General features: G+C 38.5%; 1 protein-coding gene across 9 annotated transcripts in view; it reads left to right on the plus strand.

Annotated features, from left to right (window-relative positions):
* The window catches only part of ccdc150 (coiled-coil domain containing 150), a 135,910-nt gene that overhangs the window by 26,943 nt on the left and 93,805 nt on the right, over positions 1–15,162 (plus strand). For all 9 annotated transcript variants that reach the window (XM_043702194.1, XM_043702195.1, XM_043702193.1 and 6 more), the window contains 4 exons: positions 4,889–5,013; positions 5,976–6,153; positions 11,973–12,041; positions 14,140–14,232. In XM_043702194.1, coding sequence (XP_043558129.1) covers positions 4,889–5,013; positions 5,976–6,153; positions 11,973–12,041; positions 14,140–14,232 — 465 coding nt within the window. The remainder of the gene's footprint in view (positions 1–4,888; positions 5,014–5,975; positions 6,154–11,972; positions 12,042–14,139; positions 14,233–15,162) is intronic.

Raw genomic sequence — 15,162 nt, forward strand, 5'->3', positions numbered from 1 at the left:
TGGGTATTTGGTCCTTCTTTCTGGATACCCAGAAATCCGATACCCAGCATGAGCAAAACAAATGTAGTGTACAAAATCCCATGCAAGGACTGCACAAAACACTATATAGGACAAACAGGAAGACAGCTAACGATCCGCATCCATGAACACCAACTAGCCACGAAACGACACGACCAGCTATCCTTAGTAGCCACACACACAGATGACAAGCAACATGAGTTCGACTGGGACAACACTATTATCATAAGACAAGCCAAACAGAGAACAGCCAGGGAATTCCTAGAGGCATGGCACTCATCCACAGATTCAAATCAATAAGCGCATCGACCTGGACCCAATATACCGACCATTGCAACGGACAGCTGGAACTGACAACCGGAAGCGGCAGAGACAAACCACTATAAATGCCGGAGGAAACATCACAGAAGCGCTTCACAGGAGGCTCCCAAGTACTGAGGATGTCACCTAGACAGGGGACGAAACGACTGCAACACAAATTCCCAGCTCGGTGAACAGAACCACAACAATTAGCCTCTTTTACCACATCATTTCCCACAGTGATTTTCTTCAACAACCAGCACTGTGATCTTATATGTCCCACCTTCTGGCAGTGAAAACGCCTTTTCCCTGAATCCTTCTTAAAGTATCGGCAGTGTAATTCTATGTGTCCTACTTCATTACAGTGAAAACACCTGAGGCCTTTCACCTCCTTTCTACCTTCTTGGGTTTCCTTTTTCACCTATGGTAAACTATTCCCACTGTGATCTACTGATTGTTTGTACTGAAGGATCTCCCCTTCTCCCAATTTCTATCCCTCACAGAACGAAATTCCTGTCAGAAGCTATGTTTTACCTTATGCGCCAATGCATATTCATCTGCCATCTCTGCCACTCTTCTCACTTCTTGAAGTTTCTGTTCTTTCACATAAGTTCTTGTCATCTAAATGAGTTTTTAAACTCCTCCAGCAGAATAATCCCTTAGAGCCTCATATGCCTTATCTATTTTAAGGTGCCACATGTATCAAAATCACTACGTTTAATTCTTTCAAAGTCAACATAAGTCTGACCTGGTTCCACCTTTATGTTTCTGAATTGCTGTCTGTATGCTTCTGGTGCCAATTCATAGGCACTCAAAATAGCCTTTTTGACATCTGCATAATCTCTTGGCCCCTCGTCTGACAGCGCTACAAATACTTCACTAGCTCTGCCTGCCAGCTTAGTCTTAACGAGCATTACCCACAAGTTCTCTGGACATTCCATCTGCCTAGCCAATTTTTCAAATGAAATAAAGAAGGATTCGACATCTTTCTCATCAAAATGTGACAATGTTTTAATGTTTTTGTACACATCAATTCCTTCTGCCTTCATCACCATCCTGTTAACTTGACTTTCCTGACTAGTTCGCAACTTTTGGTGTTCAAATTCTTTCTCCCTTTCTCTTTTCTCTCTTTCTCTTTTTTCTTTCTTTCTTTCTTGCTCAGCTAAGAACCTTCTCTCCCATTCTTTTTCCTTTAACATGGTTCTTCTTTCCCTTTCTTTATCTTAACTCTATTTACCTTAATTGTAATTTAAGTTTTTCTAATTCTACTGCACGTGTCTGTTTCTCTGATAGACCTAAGTGCTTTACCTACTCCATTACAATTTCGGCTTTCCTTCTGTTCCTGGTGAAATCTAATTCTGAACGTATATGCTAATTCTAAAAGTATATCCTTCCTCTGTCTTTCTAAACTTTCTTGGCAAATTTGAGAAGCATCTTCAAACCCCATAACCTCTTTAGCAATCTTAAGAGCCATTTCCCTCACTTTTAATTTAACCAACCGCAAGTAACCGAAATTAAACAATTTTTCTCACCTAAGTTTTATTTAAAGACCTTGGACACAAATCGGCAAGTGTTTAGTCTGCTTGGACCTTTGTACCCCAAATCTGTTCTGATCTGCCCAAATCCCTGACTAGGTGTAAACCTGTCCAAATCCCAGACTGGATCTGTCTAAACATGTCTAGATCTGTCCAAATCTCAGACTCGAGCCCCCAAACTGTTACAACACGGAGGCAAACCCCTCTGTTAATTAAACCAACCACCTGAAAAGCTCACCTCACCTTGTAATCTGTTTAAAGAGTGACCACAAACTCCAAAATTCCACTATGTAAAGAAAATAACATCAATTTATTTTCCAACTCCAAAAGTGAACATTAAACAAAAGCTATTCACAAACCTAAGCCCCTTTTTCTCTTAACTGCTTGCTATCTGCCTCCAACTCTATAACAATATGTTTTCCAATTAGACGCTTATAAAAGCAGGTCATAACACCAGTGCTTCACTGGACGCTCACTGATGATGTTACTTAGTGTGGTGATGAAACATCTGAAAACGAACCCTCCAGCTCAGCGAGCAAAATTACATCCAGAACTTATTAAAATTACATCAACTTCAAAACCACACAGGCTCTGTCTTGTTCTGCGTCTTCACTCTTCCGGCTGCTGATCTCTCTGGGTCGCCTTCTTTCTTTTTACTGAGATTATGTTTCACATGAAAATGTAATTTTGGTAGAGAGTGTTTTATAATTTCTTTGAGAGCAAGGTGTTGGATGGGCAATTAGCTCTCCAGGAGTTTCTTTCTGTATGGCAGTTGTTCTCTGACTAATTTTCAAAATGTCTGCTTTCTTATACTCCCAACATTGGATCATCTCATTGGTTTGATGTTGACAAAATAATAAATTCAAACTCTGTTGTGTTTTAGTATCCTGGGATATAATTTAAATTGATTGGTTATATTTGAATTGTTGTCAAAACAGCAACCAAAATTCAGGTATCCATTTCACAGTCAAATGTTACATATTTTTAGTTTTCTAATACACTCTGGGATAGCCATCTATTCATGTACATAGGTGCTTGTAATCTCCCTGTTCAGAACAGCATTGTCTCTCTCTCAAAGCTACAGTACATGCCTTCAATTTCATAATGAAAGTCCAACCCAGCCCCAGCCCCAACCACATAACTCTGCATTTAGCATGGCCAATCCACCTAATCCACAATCGGAGCACCTGACAGAAAACCATGCAGACTCAGGGAGACAGTCACCCAAGACTGGAATCAAACCTGGAACCCTGATGTTGTGAGGCAGTAGTGTTAACCATTGAGCCACTATGCCACCCATAAACCCCAGACTGTTTATGGTAAGGGAAAAGATAACCAAGGTAATGTCATGCTTTTCAAGGGAAGGTGGTTAGATTCTCACTAGTTGCGTAAAGGTATTGCCTGGTGTGGCATAAATGGTACTTGCCACTTGGCAGTATCAGCCTGAATGTTGTCCAGATCTTGCTGAATGTGGACGTGGACTGCTCCAGTTTCTGAAAAGTCCCAATTCATACTGAATGCTGCGATTATTAGTGAACTTTCCCAGTTCTGAACTTATGTCATGGGGAGGTCATTGATGAAGCAGCCTATGACACTACCTTGGAACTCTTGCATCAAAGCCCTGACACAGTAGCATTGCAGAATGTATCAGGGCACATTTTCTTTTTATACTTGCAGAGAATAGAGAATAAAGAATGCCATGCGGAGATTTAACAATTGACAACATCAGAGGAGGACGCATTAATTGTCACTGGAGTTTGCAACTCCTAGCTGTCCAAAATTATGGAGCTGCCTGGGGACCCAATTATGTAAAAGCTTTTTTGCAAGGTTTGTAGCTCAGGTTGAGGTTTAGGGTGTAGGTTTGCTCGCTGAGCTGTAGTTTGATATCCAGACGTTTCATTATGTAAAAGCTATCCATATGTCGTATAGCTCTCTGTTAAGTTGGTTTCCAGTGAGAGAAGTACGATATTTGATGTGCTCCAGAGTTCATCAAAGCTGCAGTGACAGCACCATCTAAACTCATGATCTCTGTCTTCTATAAGAACAAGGGTAGCATTTGCATGGGAAGACTATCATGTCTGCAAGAAAGGTTTACTAGACTGATCCTAGAAATAGCAAGACTGATGTATGAAGAGAGACTGGATTGATTAGGACTCAATCCAATGGCGTATAGAAGAGTAAGGAGTCATCTCCTAGAAACCTATACATTTCAAACAGGATTAGACAGGGCCAATGCAGGAAGGATGTTCCCAATAACCAAGAGTCCAGAATCAGCAGTCATAGTTTCAGGATACAGGGTAGGCCATTTAGGACTAAAATGAAAAGAAATTTCTTCATTCCAGAGAATGGTGAGCCTGTGGATTTCTCTGCCTCAGAAATTAGTTGAGGGGTAAAACATTGAATGCTTTAAAAAACGAAGTTAGATGTAGTTCATGGAGCTAAATGGATCGAAGGGTAAGGGGGAAAGCAGGAACAAGATACTGAGATGAATGATCAGCAATGATCATGTTGAATGCAGGCTTGAAGGGCCGAATTGCCCATTCCTGTTTATTTTTTCTACCTTTCCATCTTTGTTTTTCTAATTATGTTTTCAAAGATAGCATTTTGATTTGCAAAAGGAGGCGCCCTGGAGAGGGTTCACGGATGGAAGAATAAAACACTGTTGCTAGAATTGGATAGGTAAGAGTTAAACCGAATAAAGCATTCCCACCAACTGATCAATGGAGGTGTCATGCGTTTGCTGTATCAAAGACTTCAACTTCTTGATCTCTCTGGAGGCCTACAAGTAGTTTCAGTTGTTTGGTCTTTGTTCAGACTGACAAGGAGCTTTTGTAATTTTAAAATTCACTACATTTAGGTTTTGTTTCCGCTTTTTTGAAAAAAGCTCAACTAGCTTGATAATATTCTATTAACTAAACTGGACACACTTTCTTTCTCCACAATATCCTTTATATTCTGTAGTTACAGACATTGTTTGCTGATGTAGGTCATTATTGAAGATTCAATTTTTTTTAATCTAACCACCTTCCAAAAAGGCTGAGCAGGAAAAAATGAAAGCGAAGTTGCAAGAACAAGATCTTTTACTGGATGCAGCAAGAGCAGCTATATCAGCAGAACTGCAAAGTGCAGTGAATGAGAAGCAACAACTAAAAACTGAGTTGTGAGTATTAAATTTCTTATTGTTCAATCCATTCATAACCTAAGAAATAATATGCTGAGCCATAGTCCATTTCCCTTAGTAACCACATATAATATAGTTCATTTGAACTTGGTACTGTAAACTGTGCTGAAAGTTCATGAAATATTATTTTGAATTTTGGTTCTAATATGGACAGCTAAACTTTAAGTTTGATTTGTATTTCTATATTATGTGTTAAGAAGGGAAGAATTTAATTTCATTTTTGAGTTCTGTGAGTGACATGAGTAGTTCAGCACTTTAGAAAACAAAAAGGCGAAGATGGAAAGTAATTTGGCTGTTTCCTAGAAACGAAATGTTCTATGATGCAGGAAACGAGCAGAAGCAATCTTTTTAGAAGGTTTTGCAGTGTGCAGGTTTCTGTCAGAGAAACCAGGTTTGTGCAGAAATGTTGCTGTTAGCTGAGCAGTGTCCAAAGCAGTTTAGCCTAAAAGGAAGTCCTAAGTGGTTTGACGTCAGTAAGAGAAAACTCCAAAAACAAAAGACTGGAAGAGGGGTTTAAGAATTCATGTTGAGAAATAAGTGAGCTGTGGTGGCAATGTGGTTAGGTGTCTCATGAAGAGACAGTAACTTAAGAAGCCAGCAACATGTGAAGGCAGACCTTTTCGAGAAAGAAACCAAGTATAACTGGGCTATCTGAACAAGGAATTCTAATGTGGAAACAGGGGACCCTTCATTGCCATTTCAGAATCTGTAAGGTTGTTAGGGTCAAAGAGTTGAATCTTTATTTCTGATATTTCTAATAATAGTTTCAACTGGTTCTTATTCTATTTCTGAAAAATAGCTATGTACTTGATTTTACCAGTATACTCTGTTACCCATGTCCTATCGGTGTAATCTAAAGATTTTAAAAAATTATTCAGATATGTGTTACAAAACTACACTGCAAATGATTTCTTTCACAATTTTTTATTGTAACTCATCAGAGGAGTGCTAAGATTGGAGCATACCGAGATAAAGCAGAAATTTGAAACAGTGGAGGAAAAGGCAACAGTACAGAAGTTGCTTTTTGAGTCTGCAATTGCCCAACTGAAAGAGGACTTAAAGGCTACTGTTAAAGAATGTGAATGTATTAAACAAGGAAAGGAAACTCTCCTGGACCAGGTAAATTAATTTTTACCATAAATTTGGTACCAGGTGGAGGCAAAGGAAAGCCGCTTTTCATATTGATTAGATTCTGTTAAATATGACAGCTACAATATATTAATATTATACTTTTTAATTTTGTAACGATCTGTATTATGCCTGAGAAAATTGAAAAGAACATTTTTATGTCATGCTTCTTGGAAATAGAGTAGATTCTGTAGCTGAAAATTGATGATCACTTCCCCAAAAAAAATAACTGAAACGTGCAATACCATGCACATGTATTATTATTGATCTTATCAGATTTACAACTGTTACTTTACTTACTGGTAGTTCACAAAACTATTCAATTCTGTTTATTAACTTTGCTATTTAGCTTGGGTTTCGTCCAACTTGATTCAGTCGCAAGATAACTTGATGGCAAATTCTCTAAGCAATTGTGCAATTTCTGGTGTGAAACTTGCATCTGTTGCTTTCTGTTGCCCTGAAGTATAGTTTATGGATGCCAATTTGCCTTGATAAAGGTCATTTGTTAATTGCTGATCACAAAGAATTCCCATGACAGCTCCTGAAATTCTGAATTGCAACGTATCAAAATTTGGGATTGCTTTGTTCAGGCTAAAAATATTAATTCACCTGATTTTTAATCATGACTTAAAAAAATGGAGATCATTCGGGAATATTGTACAGCAAAAGTTTACAATTATTTACAATTGAGATCATGATATTAAAAAAAACTGTTGTTATTTCAGCCCCTAAAAGAGAAATCTTGAAATGACATAATATCCTGCTGTATATGAACTGCCATTGCGTTCATTTCAAATAAATGTCAGCCAAATGCCACAACTAAAATCCAGCAGCCATCCTCTGGATGTTGTTTAATTTCCATTTAATGAGAAGTAATTTGGAGATTGATATTCATTTAGCATCCAAGATTAGGAATATATAAACAGCTTTCATATGTTAGAATTGCATAATATACCAAGTTTTAGGAAGGTGGAGTTTCCTGATTGTGAGCAGTATTTCTGTCATCAGATTTCAACAAAAGTCCAAGAAATACACTTTCAGCTTTGATAGCATGCTAAACTTCATTCAGCTGAAGTACATGCAAAGACAGTTCACTGAAGTATTCAATTAGGTTTTGGCCCAATTGGGCTAAGAACAGTTGCGTTTTCTGGATGGGCAGGAAGTTAGTGTAAAATATCTGAAACAGGAATACAACATTTCATAAATCTTGTCAACTTGCAGCTTAATAGAAATAAGTTAATTGATTTAGTCTTATCACATACATTGAGATACAGAGAAAAGTGTACTTTTGCAATCTGTACAGGCAGATTGTACCATATAAAGTGCATCAGGATACCAGATAAGCAAGCAGAATACGGTGCTACAGCCACAAACAAGGTGTAGAGAGAGATGAGAGATCATAATTAACAAATTGAGAGGTCTGTTCAAACATCTGATAACAGCGGGGAAGAAGAAGCTGTTCTTGAATCTTATGATGCAGTCTGTTCTGATATAACGTGATAGTTCCGTTCTTGTGCAATCTCGCATTACAATAAATTCGTGCAATCAGTGGTTGGAAGGCTGTTTGGGACTGGGTTGTGTTCATGACCCTTTGTGGTTTCTTGCAATCTTGGGAAGAGTAGTTGCCATACCACACTATGATGCATCCAGATACGATGTTTCTGTGGTGCATCTATTAAAAAAAAGACATCAGTGGACATGCGGAATTTCCTTAACAACATTTCTACTTGCTCAGGAGGTTATGCTTTGTTGACCATTTCATCGACATGGGTGGACCAGGAAGATTTGTTGGTGACCATAAACCCAGAAACCTGACACTCTTGACCATCCCCACCTTAACACCATTGATGCAGACAGAGCTGTGCCCTCCTCTCCTCTTCCTGAAGGCAATGACCAGCTCCTACATTTTGCTAACCTTGATGGAGAGGTTGTTGTCTTCACACCATGCTGCTGAGTACTCAGTCTCTTTCCTGTATTCTGTCATGTCATTGTTTGAGATCCAACTTACAATGGCATTGTCAGCAAACTTGTAAATGCACTTGGAGCAACATTTAGTCACACAGTTATGATATAAGGAGCACAATAGGGAGCTGAGTATGCTGCTTTGCAGGAACCACTGTTGAGGATTATGGTGAAGGAGATGTTATCGTTTCTTCTTAATGATTGCGGTCTATGGGTCAGGAAGTCGAGGTTCCAGTTACATACGTGGGTGCAGAGACCTAGATTTCTGAGTTCAGAGATGAGTTTGTTTGGAATTATGGTGTTGAAAGCAGAATTGTCGTCGATAAATAGGAGCCTGATGTACGTATCCTTATTATTCAGGTGTTCTGAGGGATGAGTATAGGGCCAGGGAGATGGTGTCTGCTGTGGACCTGATGTGCTAGTAGGTGAGTTGCAAAGGATCAAGGCAATTTGGTGTGCTAGAGTTAACGTGAGACTTTCAGACAGTAGGTTGATCATAGAAATCCTGTTGAAGTAAAGCCAGGTGGTCTCTGTTGAAAGGTTTCAATGTCTGATCAGTCAAATGGGTTTCCTGAGTCTGAGGAGGGGGCCCAGTCCAATAAGTAACTGTTTTCACAGCACTGCTGTTTGTCCACAATGAGCAAGACTGTTTCCTCCATTTCCATCAAGCTGATGTATACACAATTGCCGATAATCTCTGTGTGTCTCTCTCTCTCTCTCTTTCTCACGAACACACTTTACAATCTTTGATTACTCCTGTGATTCACCATTGCATTGTCAGTAAAATCATAGCTCACCTTCCTTTGGCCTCCCCTCTAATCTCTACCCAACCATTCCTTCCCCTGTCACCCAACCTCACCTCCATTCATTTTCCAGTATGTCTAGAGATTGGAGAGGAGGCAATGGCCTACTGGTATTATCTCTAGACTAATAATCCAGAAACTCACCTAATGTGCTGGGTTCAATTTCTGGCATGGTAGATGATGGAATTTGAAAACAATAAAGAATCTGGAATTAAGGGTCTAATGATGACCATGAAACTATTGTCAATTGTTGGAAAAACCCATTTGGTTCACTAATGCTTTTAGGGAAGGAAACTGCCACCCTTACCTGGTTTGGCCTACATGTGACTCCAGACCCAATGTGGTTGACTCTTAGCTGCCCTCTGGGCAATTAGAGATGAGCAATAAATGCTGGCCTAGCCAGAGATACCCACATCCCATGAGTGAATTTAAAAAAACATCTTTCACACCACTTGTGATTATTCCTCACTCACTCAATCATGTTATATCCAGTGATCTTCTGCCATAGTGGTAGCCAGGGTCCTGAGTTCAGGTCCCACCTGCTTCAGTGGTGTGTAATGACATCACTAAATAGGTTGATGAGAAGAATTAAAACGCCTCTACACTTGAAGTTAAAATTCTCCCACTCAGACCTTATTTAGCACCTGTCTGGGTCAGAAGCCTGTTCAATGCTTTGAGTGTTTTTCTTTAAAAGCTTTGAAATAGACATATAAATTTCTCAATCTTATATCAATCATTTAGCTATGTGAGCATGAATTGATAACTTTGCAAGTTTATATTATACATAGGATTATAATATTCAAATTGCCAAATTTTGACATTTTTGTGGATGTGGATGCAAAATGTTAAGTGAAAAATGTAATAGAGAAATAACATGAAGCCTGAAATGAGTTGAGATGTTGCTATTGACATCGGTGACAATTTTATATTAAGATTAAATATATTCACAGTTGCATTGGCATATATTTTAAACTGAGTATAATTCTAATTATAAGAATATACAATTTAATATATTAGAAATTGTCTGTCTTATAAGATATTAAAACATTGCTAAAAGAATTCAAAAGGTTGAAACTGTTAGTCTTGCATTCATCAGAACTAGGACACAAGAAGTAGTCTTGAGGAAAAGGGAACATCATTTTATCCAGAATGAAAAGAGGATCCTGAGTGGTAATTGATATAAAGATTCAGCAAGAACAGTTAACTGTCTTAATTCTTAGACTAAGCACATAAATTCTGATTGATTCATGCTATTGCCTATGGCTATAGCAGAGAATTGACTGACTCTGTAACTTCTTTCTTCAAGTCTGTTGTTCATGTTCTAATTCTGATTAGGACATGACGAAAAGCTTCAACTTCTTTTGTCCATTTCGCAATATTTAAGTTCTACAGCATCAAAATATTTAAAATAATAAATGATTTCAATGGTTTGATCATGCATTGTAAGTAGTGCTGTGAGCCACCACTTTTACATGTCTGTCAAACAACTGAATTCAATGTGTGTGAAAGTTGGCTTGGATGTGAGCACAGAATGGACAGTATTGCTTTTGCTGCCAGTTTTAGACCCTTCTAGGTGTTCAAAATTGAAAATTTAGCAGGGTTTACAATCAGTAGTAGATGTAATGCTACCACTACGTGTCCCTGGCTATCCCAAATTTCAGTTTACTCTTATCAACTCTAACTGCAATATTTGACATTGACCAGAGAGTGGCAATAGAGCAGTTTATTTATTGGAGTGCAGATATCTTGCTAAATATTTATAAGGCATTCCCATTGTATTCATTTCATTAGTGCCCAGAGAACTTCTGTCTTTGTTTTCATCACTATTGCTATTTTCAGCATTTAATTCCATTGGTATATTGGCTCCATTCCAGTGCTTGTTCTACTTTCCAGCTTATTCATTTTTGCAGTTGTGCTAGTTGGCTACTAGCCTACTTGACAGCACGGTGGATCAGTGATTAGCACTGCTGCCTCACTGCTGCCAAGGTCCCACGTTCAATTCCACCCTCCGGCAGCTGTATGTGAGGAGTTTACACATTCTCCCCCTGTCTGCATGGGTTTCCCCAGTTTCCTCCCACAGTCTAAAGATGTGCAGATAGGTGGATTGGCCATACTAAATTGCCCATAGTGTCCAGGCTAGGTGGTTCAGACATGGGAAATTCAGGGTTATAGGCATAGGGTAGTGGAGTGGGTCAGGGTAAAACGCTGTTCAGAAGGTCAGTGTGACTTATGATTCTATGATAGGCCAAATGGCCTGCTTCTACATTGTAGAGATTCCATGATTCTAGCACAGGTGCCACCTCCTGCTTTGCTCACTACATTCAGCTTCTGTCTTGTTAGGATGGTCTTTTTATTTAAGTGCCTCTCTGGACTTCCAGTAATGTAATTCTCTCCTGTCACCCACTTGTGGGAACCTATTAGCACAAAGAAAGCAATAGTTGGTGGAGTGGCTTCGTTGGGCTGAATGGGCTTGCTTCCACTCCTGTGTCTTATGGTCTTAATACTTCAACAAGTATTCTCTCAATTGCCTTCAAAGGGTAGCCAAGGATGTTCAATAAATGCAGCTTTGTCGGTATTTCCTCATTGTGAAAATAATAATAAAATTAATTGTAGATATATATGGTTTTTAAATTGTAATTATGAATTTATGTAATAACAATATAGCAATTTTTGTCATTGGCTGTCACTAGTATCTTCTGAAAAAAATCTGATTAATGTGTTGGAACAAATTTTATTGTTGCACTAAGTTCACTCTCTCTCTGTTTCAGTCCAGGAGTATTTGGATTTTAAATGCCTAACAATGGTTAGAATCATGGGTTTTTTAATACTATAGTTTGATATAAATATTATGGAAAATGTGGTACATAATTTAACTTAATTTTTTTCTTTCCCTTTTTTAACAATTGAATCTTGTTTGGTAGTTCATGATTAAGAAATTCTGCTGAATTGTAGCTCAAAACCTCAATTTATGTTTATTTTTGTTTCTTCAAGCTGTGGCTTAAATGTTGTGGTTTGCAAAAGTCATCTATTTTCTTTTCCTGACAGACAAATAAAACCATTGATAAAATTACAGGGGAGAAGAATAAATTTGAGAAACAACTGACTGAAAAGCAGGTGCAGTAATAATACATTCCTTGATTATCAATATTGCATATCTTCAAATACATCATTTTTGCTGTCACTTTTGGGAACAAAGAATACTGCTGATGATTGTAGTGCTAAGATTTTGTGTGAAACTAGAGGACATTATAGTAAAAATACTCTGTAACACTTCACACTGGTAATCAACTGGAGCATGTAAATGCATCAGTTTATTTATCTTCATTTAGAAACCAACTTATCATAGAAACAGGCCTTTTGGCCCAACAAGTCTACACTGACCCTCTGAAGAGTAACCCATCCCATTATCATATATTTACCCCTGACTATTGCACCTAACTTACACATCCCTGAACACTATGGACAATTTAGCACAGCCAGTTCACCTAACCTGCACATCTTTGGATTGTGGGAGGAAAGCGGAGCACCCAGAGGAAACCCACGCAGACATGGGGAGAATGTGCAAACTCCACACAGACAGTCGCCTGAGGCTGGAATCAAACCCAGGTCCCTGGTGCTGTGAGGCAGCAGTACTAACCACTGAGCCACTGTGCCACCCACTTTTCTTGTTCCCACTTTTCTCCATTATGTTTTGATCCCTTTGGCCTCAGGAGCTATATCCAACTCCTTCTTGAAATCATACAATGTTTAGACCTCAACTGCTATCTGTTTTAATGAATTCCACAGGTTCACTACTCTCAGGGTGAAAAGAAATTCTCCTCTTACATGGTTTACCCTTTATTCTTAGTCCTGGTTCTAGCCTCACTTAATATTGGGAACTTCCTTCCTGTAACTATTCTGTCTAGTCCTGTTATCTGGGATCAGAACAATTGGATAACTAATAGAGATTGAATGTTTTCTGGATCAAATATTTTGGGAGGTAATCAGCCACAGCCAAATAGAATTCAGAATCTTAAGTGGATGGTCACCAGGAAAAGTAAGAACAAAGCCAATGAAGAAATGCTGATCACCAATGAGAATGACAACACCTTGAAGGCATGTTACCCCAGGCCTGGTACCATAACGTGAAGAACCATATCAGGGATACATCTGCATGATTTCACAGGGCTACCGACAATGACAAAAATTAATGCCATATTTGACCAGACTACTATGACTATCCACTTTAGTTGTTAAGGTGAGTTGAACACAGAAAACTTCTACATTTGTCAAAGTAGTTGGGTTCCACATGTATAGGAGTCAATGATAGTACCTATGTGACAATCAAGCAGTCTTCATATGATCTTAGAGCATTGATCAACTTGCTGTGATCTTATTCCATCAATGGTATGTGACCACCACAATATTTTCATGTATATCTCTGCAAATTATCCTGGAACATGATTGAAGTAAAGAACATCTCAATGGTACAACTCTCTCTTTTCCCAGAGTATTGGTACTAGTGTCCATGAATTGAAATCCATTACTACCACAGTCTTTGGGCCAGGCATTGAACTGTCTCATCCTTTTTACCCAAAGCCAGTTTGCTCGTAGCTGACTGAATAATCCAGAGAAAAAGGAAAATAAAGAGAAAAACTTATGGAATGTGTTATCCTCAAAATAGATGAGACCGAGAACTATCTCCTGGCACCAGAAAAGCCATGTGCCAAGTGAATCTCATGTGAGCAGAACTACCTGTCTGTTCCCTTGACTGTTGAATTGTCATAAACTACTGCATTCCTACTCTATGATGTATCCTCTATGTGTTTCTTCACTGTATGTGCCAGGTTTCAGATAACATGCCCTCAAAATTTTGTGACTCTTGTTTGTGATCAGGATTTCTTCATTGACTTTCTTCATATTTTTCCTGGAGACCACCCACTTATGATTCTGAACTCCATTTGACTGTGGGTGACAACCTCCGGAAACATTTGATCCAGAAACATTCATCCAGCCTATGTCCATCAATGAATCCAGCAGCCACTCAAGCTCAGAACCTTCAGCATGGGTCCAAGCAGCTGTTGTCAGAAGTATTGCTATTATTGTAAAGAGATTTTGAAGATTTAAGTTCAGTTAAGAGATTAAGTTCTGCCTTTAAGAGTTGAGATAATTATTTTAAAATATTAACATCTACATTAGTAATGATAATAAAACATTAATTATTTTTATGCAGCTTGAGTTGAGTGCATTGACTGCTGCCTTGGAGAAACAGGAGAAAGAAAAAGAACAGCTTTTAAAGCAACTAGCAGCTCTAGAACATCAGCAGGTGGGCAATAAAATCCTCAGAAACAATATTAACACTCAAACAGATTTAGAGAATGGAACTATTTTTGTGTTATCGTCATTATTATTAAAATGTCAATATTGTTCTCTGTTTATTTTTCTCCCATGTTATTAATATGGAAGAAAAACTGATACCATGGCTCATATATACAGCAGGGTGTAGTTGTACAGTCTGGAAACCTGGAAAAAAGCACTTCCTTTGTATCCTACCAAATTTAACTGTTGAATTTGATAGTTTTTTTGTCTGTTTTTCTTACATGGTCATTCATTTGAAGAGGTTAACTGGCTGTTAAAGGAGTCTATCTTTAGTATCAAACCACAGACCATAGAAAGCATGAAGGGAGGAATCAGAAGGGACTGGGGAGGAGATTGTAGGCTTGGATGGAGATCAAGGATGGTGGGATTTTTGGAGATTTGATTCATATCAAGAGTTAGGGTTTTATGGTGGCCAGGCTGGTTTGAAGAGATAGAAAGAGCTGAATTGAAAATTAGGCTATTTCAGTGAAGAGGAAGATCAGAAGAATACAGAAGAGATTGAAAGGATCACTATTGGTAAGCAATTATTTAGAGAGGAAATGCAGAGAAGGCAGAGGAGGTATGAGTGATCAGAAAAAAGAACTTCAAAAGCTTAAAAAATTAGAAATTTTGGCTTGGTGTGTGATGGTAGGCAGACCCTGGATGAGGGAAGACAGGTTAATTCTGTGAGGCAGGGAATCTCCAGCTCACATTTTCTTCAGCTATTATGAATTATTCAGCTATTTGAGAACCACAACCAGACAGTGTAAAATTTAAAATGGAGACAAACTATGAGATGCGTTAAGATATTTAAAAGACTGAAGAAGGGCCTGTGCCCGAAACGTCGAATCTCCTGTTCCCTCGATGCTGCCTGACCTGCTGTGCTGTTCCAGCAATA

The sequence above is a fragment of the Chiloscyllium plagiosum genome, chromosome 13, assembly GCF_004010195.1.
Source record: "Chiloscyllium plagiosum isolate BGI_BamShark_2017 chromosome 13, ASM401019v2, whole genome shotgun sequence".
NCBI classification, from domain to species: Eukaryota; Metazoa; Chordata; class Chondrichthyes; order Orectolobiformes; family Hemiscylliidae; genus Chiloscyllium; species Chiloscyllium plagiosum.